This window comes from Nelumbo lutea, chromosome 3 (genome assembly GCF_056320005.1).
Source record: "Nelumbo lutea isolate HS-2025 chromosome 3, American lotus-T2T, whole genome shotgun sequence".
In the NCBI taxonomy this organism is placed as follows: Eukaryota; Viridiplantae; Streptophyta; class Magnoliopsida; order Proteales; family Nelumbonaceae; genus Nelumbo; species Nelumbo lutea.
Genome location: NC_142686.1, coordinates 106,277,379 through 106,289,539, shown reverse-complemented (window position 1 = coordinate 106,289,539; position 12,161 = coordinate 106,277,379). Strand labels below are relative to the sequence as shown.

Sequence of the window (12,161 nt, the reverse complement as noted above, 5' to 3'; positions counted from 1 at the left end):
GGGTGGTGCCGTGCCATGGAAGAAGAACTCTCAGCCCTTCATCATAATCATACTTGGGACCTCACTGCTCTTCCTCTTGGGAAGCAAGCTGTTGGTTGTAAGTGGGTTTATACGGTTAAGTATCTGCTTGATGGTAGTGTTGAACGCCTGAAAGCGTGATTAATTGCAAAAGGGTACTCCCAAACCTATGGCATTGACTACATAGAGACCTTTTCACCGGTTGCTAAGATAGGGTCAGTTCGTGTTGTGATCTCTCTTGCAGCCATGTATGAGTGGCCACTATATTAGCTTGATATCAAGAATGCCTTTTTGCATGGTGACTTAATCGAGTAGGTCTACATAGAACAACCTCCAGGGTTTGTTTCTCAGGGGGAGGATGGTAAGGTGTGCAGACTAAGGAAGGCTATATATAGGCTTAAACAGTCTTCTCGGGCATGGTTTGGTAAGTTCAGTGAGGTGGTAAAGAAGTTTGGCATGAAACAGGGCATGGTTGACCATTCTGTATTTAGTCATGACTCTTCGAGAGGAAAAATATTGTTGGTGGTATATGTAGATGATATTGTTATTACTGAGAATGATAACATTGGTATTGACAGGCTGAAGACTTATCTGTAGGATCACTTTCAGACAAAGGATCTGGGTAAGATGAAATTCCTTTTGGGGATAGAGGTAACGAGATCCAAGTATGGTATTAACCTGTGTCGGAGGAAGTATGTGCTTGATTTGCTGGAAGAAACAGGCTTGTTGGGTGCCAAACCAGCTGAAACACCCATGGACACAAAGACCCTGGCAGATACCGACGAATTGTGGGCAAACTAAACTACCTAACCCTTACCAGACCAGACATCTCATTTGCGGTTAGTGTGGTGAGCCAGTTCATGCAAAAACCTTTGATTCCTCATTGGAATGTAGTTCTGAGAATTGTGAAGTATCTAAAAGGGGCTCTGGGTCGCGGTCTGATATATGAGTGGGGGAAAACTTGAAATAGAAGGGTAATTTGATGCTGATTGGGCTGGTTCTATGTCTGATAGGCGGTCTACTACAGGCTATTGCACGTTTCTGGGAGGTAACCTGGTGACATGGAAAAGTAAGAAGTAGACGGTTGTGGCAAGAAGCAGTGCAGAAGCAGAATATAGGGCTATGGCGCACACCGCTTGTGAGTTAGTGTGGCTAAGGAACCTTCTACAGGAAGTAGGGTACAACATTAACACTCCAATGAAGCTCCATTGTGATAATCAGGCAGCAGTTCATATCTCCTCTAATCCAGTGTTTCATGAAAGAACCAAACACATTGAGGTTGACTGTCACTTTTTGAGGGAGAAGGTGCTGAATGGAGAGCTAGACACTACACATGTTAATACAGGAAATCAGTGGGCTGAGTTATTTACAAAAGGCTTGAGTCGGGGAACAGTGGACTACATATGTAACAAGCTGGGAGTATATGATATATATTCACCAGCTTGATGGGGAGTGTTAGCGTAGGGGTATTTCTGTCTTTATACTTAGATTAATTTTGCTGATCTGTAATGTTGTGTTGGAACAAGTGCTCTTAACTTAAGTAAGGGCACATAGGTCTTTTCAGTTATGTTTTAATATTAATATAAATACTTCTTAGCCGATTGGGAGAAGTCAAGTTGACTCTTTCAGTTCGAACCAGAATTCTGTCCTCTCTCTTTTTCTCTCTTTCACCTTTCTTCTCTACATAACTGATCTCAGACAGGCAGAACTCTAAGGCAGACCCGAATCCTAACACTTCAAATAAAGATTTTGGTCCTTCCGTGCTTAAATTTAGCCTTCTAATTTGTTTCTAACAGCCTGGTAGACCAAGAATACATACAGTCTTGATCTTCAAAGACAAGACCCCCAAAATTTCAGTAGTACGTCTTTTGGTCTGCTGGTTTGCTGAAAAGTCTAATTTGAAAGACTTGCCAAACAGTCTCTAAATCTTTTGTCTGAATACAAGTCTTGGCATGTGTCTTGCATCTAAATTTGAAATTGACGCTAACATGGCCAACTTTTGAAAAATGGAATTCTTGTTAAATATGTTAGGTTTCTTTAGTTTCAACTATCAAGTATAAGCTTGTATTGTTTGATATTACAGATGGAGGGTATTCCAAGTAAAGCACGAACTTTGCGGATGAATCTAACAATGGGGAAGCTTTACCGCATTAGTAAACAAAATCGTCCTTCTATTGCTTGTTACAAAGATTGTTTAAGGTCTGTCAAGTTGCATTGCTTAGTTCTACCTTCTCTTAGTTTTAATTAAAATCATAAAATTTTTAAGAATTTTTTTTCTTTTTTCTGTTTAAAGCCATTTTGCGTGCTATGTTTGTTTTATTTCCTCTATTCTAAAGCAATCATAATCCAAAAATCTGTGGTATCTGTCATACAAATCAGAATAGCGATAAGTTTAAGGAAAAATAGCAATAAAACTACTTACGGGTGCTATTCATCTGTTCAGAGAACCAAATATACCGGCATAGGCTCCTCCCTAAAACCCAAAAATTTTGAGTTATAACCAAACCATTGTTAAATACTTGGATTGCTAAAGTCTGACCAGAACATCAAAAGCAACAACTTTTTAGGGTTCTGATCCTCACATTAAGGAAAACTAGAAAACTAAAACACCTAATATGTACTGGCATTTATTCAAAAGATTCTACCGACCTGTTCTACAGTCCCTCTAAGTCCTTTAGTCAAAGACCAAAGTTTGAGTTGTTGACAAAAAATTGACTATATATTACCCCTACTGTTGGATCTGTAGATGAAATCTCAGGTTGGTCTAGCTGTCAGATTTGAAAGATACAATCTCTCTTTCAGCTCAATGCATATGTAGACTGAATGACATCAGTCTCTGAATAAAAAATGAACTCCAAATATTTTTCTTTCGATTACAGAATTACTTGATATCAATTGTGTGCCTTTGTAGGAGACAATTTTAAATGTGACAGGAAAATCTTCCTTTGTGGAGTGAGGATATCAGTAAAGGTATTTCATTGTAGAATATAATGTTAATTAAATCTAAGTAAAATTTAATTCTCCTCATTGTAAACTTTGTCAACGTGATCACTTGTTAGCACCTCTCTTATTCGTGATGCCTATTGCCTATGTGGCTTTGTTTAATTTCTACTCTTGACATGGTATCACTCTTAGGGGCTATTATATAATGGTGTATGAGATTCACATCTAGTGAGTTTATTCTGACCACAACTTGCACTCCAGGAATAAACAAAAAAAATGAAGAAAAGTAAGGTATGTTGCTACCGATGCAGCAGATATGACACTAGAAACTGAGGAAGAACTTAAAAACATCAAATGGAAGCTATGGTTTTGTTCTTGAATATCTTTCTTTGTCTTTCTTTGCCATGTTGTTTCTGTTTTAGCTGTGACCAGAATTTTAAATGCATTGAAGAATGTACTTTTGCATCTGCTATGTTGATTATTCAAATGCTCAAAGAATAATGTTTTTTCATTGCCTTAATTTCCTTCAAGAGGGGAGTTACATGATTATTATGTATGTTCTCTTCCAGTCTTACATTACATAACTTGTGTAGTTGACCTTCTATTTATGGGAAAACTGAAAAAGGAATCCTCATACAAGAGGAAACTCTATATCAAGATATGGTATCTATGAATACTTGTGTACTACGAAAAAAGCTTTCCTTTTTAACAGTGTATATACAAGATATGGTATCTATGAATACATGTATAAATGGATATTAATCATCTATGACATACACACACATGTATTGATATTTTCTTATGCAGAATCTGTTCTAGACCATCAACAGTGTCCATAAGAAGTAATTTGTTGCAAGTTGAAGGGGTTAGAAGGGCTAAGGGAAGTCCAAAAAAGGGCATGAGTAGAAATAGTGAAATGATTTAAATGCAAAAGTAAAGTAGTGAACTGTATTGATATGTGACAGAAGACTTTATGTATATACACCTATAGTCATTTATGCCATGGGCCTGTACAATGGGAAGGTAATGTGCAGTAGAAAAAATAGGCATCATTTTCTAGTTATCAAGAACAAATGAAAATAAGTAATGAGGGTTAAGTACGCCTGTGAAGTAATTGTGCACAACCACCCATGACTTCAGTCTACCAAACATATGCTGGATCATCCCTTGTTGATAAATGTGTTCCATGGAAGCAACTTGTTTCTTTGAATTAAATGTTTAATTTTAGAGATTATTAACTTGTTAAATGGACATGCATTATTTGCCAATACTAGAGCCACTTTAAGGTTTAGGACATGTTTTTAGAAGAGATTAACATATCAACCACTAGAAACCAATGGAAAGAATTTATTTTGCAAGTCAAGCACAGTAAAAAAAATTATATACAGAAAAAAGGAATTTTTTCGTACATTTTCTTTAACTTTACCAAGGGTTTAGAAGTTTCCACAGTTCATTCTGGTCCTTGTGTTATTGTGGTTCCTTAGAACAGTGAAGGAATTGCATTGAAAATGTTGATTTTCCTGCTGCTTTCTTTGTCCACATTGATTTTCCCATCTAAATAATCAATTCCCATGTATTGGTTTTTTTCCTATTTCATAATCAATATTACCTTTTAATTCCTTGAGCTACCTCTATGTGCTATTTGGATTGCATGATCACTTCCATATATAATTATGTTCCATTTTTCATTACCTGATGTTTGTGTAGAAGTCAAAATCATCTTTCTATTGCACTTCTTTTTCCTTGCCATATTTCATCATGACAACAACATTTTATTTTTTGATTAATAAGAAGAATAAATTATTATGAAAGGAACAGACATGAAAAAAGTAATTTTTTTTTTCAAGTTGACAATAGCATATGTATCATTCACTTTTTTCTTTGCATCCTTTTGGCAGGCATTGCCCTTACATCTTGGAGGCTGTTACAGCTTTAGCTGAATTAGGAGTTTCAGCCAAAGATATTCATTCATTGTTTCCTCAGGTTTGTTGGTGAAATTGTCTTCATCTTGATAGTTGGAGTTAAATATTCATTTCTCCAACTAGTTTCGTGAGTGATTTATTTATCTTATTATTTCTGTAAGTTAAATCCTATGTGTTTCAATTACGTTAATATAAAAAATGGAGACCTAAGCTTTTGATTCCCATGGGATGGTTGGATTTTATTAAGTTCGTTGAGAAAATTCACCCAACTACAATCAAATTGGGCAACGATAATATAGTATCAGGTATTTCTATGTTCATTTTAATTCCATATATTTGGAAAGTAAAGGATTTAATTATTCAGTACTTCACTTTTCCTTAAGGTATAAGAAAGAAAACGAATCTCAGCTTTTCTAATGCCAAAAATCTTGTGCATATTTTTCAGTTTATGTATATTGCTTTATAAATTGCTTTAAGATTTCTTCTCATTGTGTGAAAATAGTTTTTTGACTATTTCTTAGGTTGGGATATTTAGTATTGTGAATCTGCCCAGATTCTAGATCCTTCATATCCTAATGCTGAACTTTGAAAGTTGATCAGTATTATTGATGTGTTAAAATTGATAATTCCAGACACCAAATAGAAGCGGGAGACCTCCGTTTGATCATTTTGACTCTAGCCGTTGGTTGCAGGTAAGTACAAAATGAACCCATTGTGATTTTCTCATATTCTCATATAGTAGCCTTAGAGTTGGTGACATTAACTTGACATGTGTATCACTGTATCATATGATTATGAGTATGTTTTGTCAAAAATCTCTTTAAGATTTAGTGATGTGTACAGAATTTGGGGTTCTTTAGAGAGTAATATAATCATGTTAAGAAGATTGGTTAAGTGTTGGCCAAATAATTTGATATTTTCTATTAGATATATTTTCCCTACTTTCATTTGAGCAGTTCACTCAAGCTGCAAATTAAATGACCAAGTTCTGACTTGCCTCTGGAGTTTTCGAATCATGTTTAAATGATCATGAACTTCTGATGCATATGATGGCATGATTTTAATTGGTAACTTGGAAATCATGTATCCAATCTTTTATTAAAGCAGACTTAAGAAAATGGCTTTTAGGTCTCATTACTTGTCTTATGCTGTAGTTAAGCATTAAGAAAAATAATTAAAACGTATAGCCAAGTCACACATAGGCTCATTCAATTTTAGATATGATACAAATTTCACAATTATTTATCAAAAAAGATCACAAAGGTTGATTGATTTTGAGATTAACCTTTTGATTTCTTATTGAATATACCATTCTCTTTTTATGCAGCGGTATGTTGAGGCCCAATGTTGCATTGCTTCAAATGACTATAAAGGTACAATAAGTTATCCTCCAGTTTGGAGGGATAATGCTCTCTCCATAAGTTATTTCTAACTCATCTTTTACTGTTGTGCCTGGCATTGCTATGGCATGTGATTTTAATCAATGGAGGCTAAAAGAAATAAATATGAACAGTTGAAAACACAAAATATGTTTGCCCTTTCACTCTTACAATATATATTATTTTTATCTTTCCACTTCCCTAAAAGTATGTCTGAAAGTCCACAGGATGTCTGTTACAATATTCCCATGAGATAATTAGCTTTCAAGGAGTTTTCCATTCCGGTTGCCTCAGGAAATTAGACTTGAAAAGACTTACTACATCCTGTGGGGGTGCCCATCTGCAACCAAAGAAAGAGTAGAAGTGTTTCAAAATACAACAAGCAAAAAACAGGATATTAGGAAATGGGTTAGGGTCTTACCACAATCCTTAACAAAGGATACACACATGAGGGGAGAGGTTCTTATTTGGCCTTCTTTTCCATTGCGCATCATAGGTGTTTACCTTCCCTAGGAACACTTCCCAACAAAAGGCTTTTGCTTTAGGAGGGATTGGTTTACACCAGATTTCTCTCACGGGAAAATTCACCCCAAGGTTTCAAAGTGAGTAAGCAGGCTAAAGAATGAGGCGCAAGAAAATAAACCATCAGAGACTGGGAACCAGATTCTACTATTCGCAACATTTTGGTCCAAATAGACCTTTTCTAGGGTTGAGATTAAGAGAAGTAGGGAATCACATTCATTATCCCCAAGGTTCAAAATTTCGTATCAGCTTCATGATACACCTTTTTAAAGGGGTTTCGAGAACCACTTTTTTTTTTAATAAAAAATATGCCCAAAAACCAAATTTTGAAAAAAAAAAACTAAAAAATATAAAAGCATGTTAATTTAAGTACCAAAATGCTCCTGCCAATACATAGGGGCGTTGTCCCAACATAGGCTTAAGTCTGAAAATATACCAAATCTGACAACAGGTTCAGCCTTAAAGGTTTAATAAGGAATAAAGTTAAGGAAATTTGACACTAAGGGGCAATCCCCCTACCCATAAGTCTTCCTAGACTAACACTTTGTTTTCACACCCAACATCAAGACGGATAAAGTTAAGGAACATTGGCAATACCTCAATGATTGCTTTCTAGGGGGAATTAGGAGCTGCATGAGAGGTTAGTTTTGCATCCCAGCTATTTTCCGCTTCACCATGAATGATTTTAATGACCTTGTGCCACAACCTGTCTTCTGCGTGAGGGAATCTCTACAGCCATTTCCCTAGAAGAACCAATTTTTTTTTTCAAAAGATTTCCTCTACCTAGTCCACCTTGTTCCGATTTCACTAAATGGTCTCTCTTTTCTTCTCCTGGCTCCCACAAAAAAATCCCTCATTATCTTTTCTAGCTGTCTAGCTATTTTCACCAAGATCATTAAAGTGGAGAGGAAGTAAGTGGGCAGGTTAGCTAGGGTGAAACTTATCAAAGTTATTCTTCCCCCTAAAGAGATATAGCTTCTCTTCCATATTGCCAGCTTTTTAGTAAATCTCTCTATAGCTGGTTTCCAGAAGCTTTTTGATTTTGGGTTCCCCCTAAGGGCATACCTAGATACTCTAGGGGCCAAGTTTTTACCTCATAGCCTAGTAATCCTGCCCAGGCCAATGTCACCCTCATCCAAGTTTATTCTAGCTACATGACTTTTTCCCCAGTTTACTTTTAGCTTTGAGATAAACTGGAAATTATCCACAACGTCTTTCAGATTCCTCAAACTAAGTTCATTACAATTCTCACAGAAAATGATATTGTCATTTGCAATCTGCAAGTGAGTCACCACCACCTCCGATCTACCCATCCTCCTTCCCCTAAACTGATTTTCTTGATCAGCCTTGATGATTTGCTTACTCTACATCTCAGCAATAAAGGTGAACAAGATGGGGGTAGGGGGTCACCTTCTATTAATCCTCTTTTTGCAGGGAAGAAATCCTTTACTACTCCATTTAAAAGGATTGAGAAGTGTGCTGAGCTAATACAACCTTTGATCCACAGTCTCCATCTTTCATCTAACTCAGGCAGTCAGACTTTTCCATGAGACTCAGAAGGAAGGACGAGTTCACCATGTCATAAGATTTTTGTAGATCTAGTTTACACTTTACAGATCAGACCTTTTCCTCCCTGTTTTTTTCTTTGCTGCCACACATTCATTTGCCACTAGGACCAATCTTCTCTACCATTTTCCAGTACTACTCTGTAAACATTGTTTAAGCTTACTATTGAAAAATTCTGCTGAGCCTCTTCTTGTGTGATGTCTTTTGCACCTCCCAAATCTTTATTAGTTTCATTTGACTCCTATGAAGGCTTTTCTTGACTAGCCCTAGATCGTTTTCCATTAGATTGTCACATCTTGAGAATGTTGACTTCTTTTTTCAGCAAAAACTCTTGCAACTTTTTCTGCAATTGACTTCCAACCAGTGATTTAAAAGGCGTGCCTAGGCACACAGGCAAGGCACATTTTTGGATAGGTGCCTCGTCCAGGTCCTAGGCGCAGCCCTTTCAAAAGGCACACGCCTGGTGTGCCTTGCACCTCAGCCCAGCGTAATGTTGTTCATTCATTCGTCCTACTAAAATATCTTCTTGAAAAACAATTAAAATTATAAAATCATTATTTTTTTTTTGTGTGAGAACTAAGAATTTAAGACCCTAACATGGATTTGTTTGGGCTTGCCTCAAGGGGTGTGGCACAAAGGCGGCTCGTAGAATCAGGAATGTAATATGTTTTACATCATATTAGCTACTTGAAGCAAATCAATTGAGGAAAAAAAGGAAATTGTGGGTTTTACATGCTTAAAAATGTTTTATATGTTTGATTTTATTTTTAAATTCACATTTGAATATGCTTTACATGTTATGTTTATGTATTTTAATTTTAGATAATAGGTTTTTTAAAACATTTATTTTGAAATTTAAAGTTTATATTTATATATTTATTTTCTTTTGCATTTTTTTTGAATTTTGGCACTTTTTTCTTATTTTTTTGACATTCTTTTTGATTTTTTAGCTTTTTTTTAATTTTTATTTATAATTTTTGCGCCTGGTTTCAAGAAGGCGTGCGCCTCACCTTGCGCCTTGCACTTTTAAAACATTGCCTCCAACGCAAGCCTTGTTTTCCTTTCAGGAGACAAACATTTGCTTTTTATTGTTGCTAAAGAGTTCTAAACAACCACGGGCCATCCTTTTTGGCTACATTTCAGATCCACTTGATATTTCCTTCTAGGCAGTTCTATGGAATTTTTTCGGCCAACATTCTTTACAAGTAAAGTGCCCCATCAATAAAGCCTTTCAGCTAGAGCATCGCTTCTCTGACCAGGGACATTGTTGCTTTTCCCTCTGCTCTATTGTTCAACATGACTTGAGTTTTACTCTTTCTTCTTCCAATGTTATCTTCTTTGCTTCAATCAATGAGTTCTGTTCTCCATTTTCTCGCAGGAAGAAAGGTCCCCTCCATCTTCACCTCTACTTAAATTATTATCATGGATCTATGAAAATTTTAGGTGTATTTTGTCACCTGTCCCCACATCAAAATCAATAGAATTGAGAAAAATTGGGTATACCTCATGAATTGCTTTTCAAGGAGAAGCTGAGGTTGTATGAGGGGCTAGCTTTGCATCCCAGCCATTTCCTTCCACCTTGTGAATGCTTTCAATTGTCTTTTTCCACAACCTATCTCTTTTAAAGGGAAATCTCCACAACCATATCCCTAGCAGCACAATGTTTCTAAAAACTATGTTGCCTATTCCTGGGTCCCCTTTCTCCTTACATTTACTAACCTGTTCCCATTTGACTAAATTATCCTTTTTTTTTCCTGTCCCGGTTACCACAAAAAATCGCTCATGTATTTCTCTAATTGCCCTGCAATCCTAGTTGGGATATGAAAGGTAAAAAGGAAATAAATGGGAAGATTTGCTAACATTGCGCTAATCAAAGTTATTCTACCACCCAAAGAGATGTAATCCCTTTTCCATAAGGCTAGCTTTTTTGCAAACTTCTCCACCATCGGCCTCCAAAAACCATATGACCTCCTCCCAGTGACAAACCTAGGTAAGCTACAGGCCAATTCCTAACCTCACAGCCCAACATTTTAGCAAACCTATCGACTTTCCCTCCTATTATTAATTCCTGCTACTTTTACTCTAATTTCCCCCCAGTCTATAAACACACTCAAAATTGTCAATCAAAACCTTCAAGTTTCTCACAATCTCTGGATTATCACCCTCATAGGACAAGATTGTATCATCAACGAACTGGAGATGGGAAACAACAACCTCTCCCTTTATGGATTATCGAACTAAGCTAATAGAAGATGCCACATTGAGCCATCTCTTGGTCTCCCATCTTACCCTGTTTTGAACTCCTATTATTATTAAATTTACATTGCATGTATTTTGTTTAAACACTATAAATTTTAAAACCTCTTGTTTCTAAGGTATTTCACAAATCTAATTTTACATTCGGTCCTTTGATTTCATCAATTAATACTATATCATCAGCGAAGAACATACACCACAGAACCTCTTCATGAATATCTTTAGTCAATTCATCCATAACCAGTAAAATAATAAGGTCCAAATGTTGAGCCTTATTGAAGTACCATTTTAATTGGAAAGCTTGATGGCTCTCCCATTAGGTGTTCTAACATTAATTGTTCCGCCCTCATATCATTGAATGAGGTTGGAGGTGACTTTCTAGAAAAACTCCCATTGTTGGTTGGTAAAAAGAAAACAAGTAGGTCGTGCTGCCCGTCATGTGACATCTCCCTATACTTTTCTCCCTCCTAACCTGGCCCTCCTTTTTTCCTCTGTCTACCTCAAACTAATTTTCCTCTCAGATTCTCTGCTCCACACCCACCTACCCCCCCACACCCCCATCTTTTGGTTTTCCCCTCTCCCCAAATTTGAAACTAAAACCTCACTCTTGGTTCCCCCTCCCCTTAAAATTGTTCTTTACTTTTTTATGTTTTTTTATAAGATTTAGATTTTAATGTTAACATATTATGCAATTGATTGAACCACAACTCCATTAACGGTTTGTATTGGAATCAATGGATTGACAATCCAGGTAGATGTCAATGATTTTTAAACACTTTAATTGGTTTGTGGTTAAACTGGCCTGTCTTCTCATCTGGGTGACAGGTAGACTTATCTGATTCCTTGGGTCAATGATAGTTTTGAAAACATTGATTAATTCCCATTGAGTTATTGGTTCCTACTTTTTCCAAGGTGATGTTTAAGTTGCTTGTGCATGTTCCTGTTCAGTACTACTTATTGGGAATGTTCTTAACTCTTAATAATAGTGTGCTGATTTTTTCTGCAGAAGTCAAGTATCTTTTGGATTGTTAGTGTTAAATTAACTACATACTGATTTTGTGCTATTAAAAACTGAAATAATTTGCATGGCTGTCTTCATCCATCTATAGGTTGCTCTATTCTATGGCCATGCATTTTGCAGCTCCGGGTATAGTTTTCAAGGCTCCAGCGCTTAACCTCTAAAAAAGTAGAACAAAAAGGAGACGAACCCCTATGTTCTCCATTGAAATAGAAGTAACAGAAGGACAGAGCCCCTATTCTTGTCTTAGAATAAAGAATGCTTGAAATAAAAACATCACAAATGATGGACAAGAAGGGGTGGAGCCCCTGTTTTAGTTCAAGAAAGTGATGAAGAAGAATCTTTCTTCCAGAAAAAGAAAACAAAGGGGCTGACCCCTGTTTTTCTGTAGCAGAAGAAGAAGAAGAAGAGGAGTGGAGCCCCTGTTTTTTGTTCTAATATTTTTTTTAGAAGTGGAAGAGAAAGAAGGAGGAGGTGGAGGGGCGGAGCCCCTGTTTTTATTCCAAAAAAGGAAAAAGAACAAGGGGCAGAGCGCAT

General features: G+C 36.4%; 1 protein-coding gene across 1 annotated transcript in view; it reads left to right on the top strand.

Annotated features, from left to right (window-relative positions):
• The window catches only part of APC7 (tetratricopeptide repeat (TPR)-containing protein), a 62,588-nt gene that overhangs the window by 30,637 nt on the left and 19,790 nt on the right, over nucleotides 1-12,161 (top strand). The window contains exons 6-9 of the mRNA XM_088979286.1: nucleotides 2,102-2,217; nucleotides 4,860-4,944; nucleotides 5,516-5,575; nucleotides 6,211-6,256. Coding sequence (XP_088835412.1) covers nucleotides 2,102-2,217; nucleotides 4,860-4,944; nucleotides 5,516-5,575; nucleotides 6,211-6,256 — 307 coding nt within the window. The remainder of the gene's footprint in view (nucleotides 1-2,101; nucleotides 2,218-4,859; nucleotides 4,945-5,515; nucleotides 5,576-6,210; nucleotides 6,257-12,161) is intronic.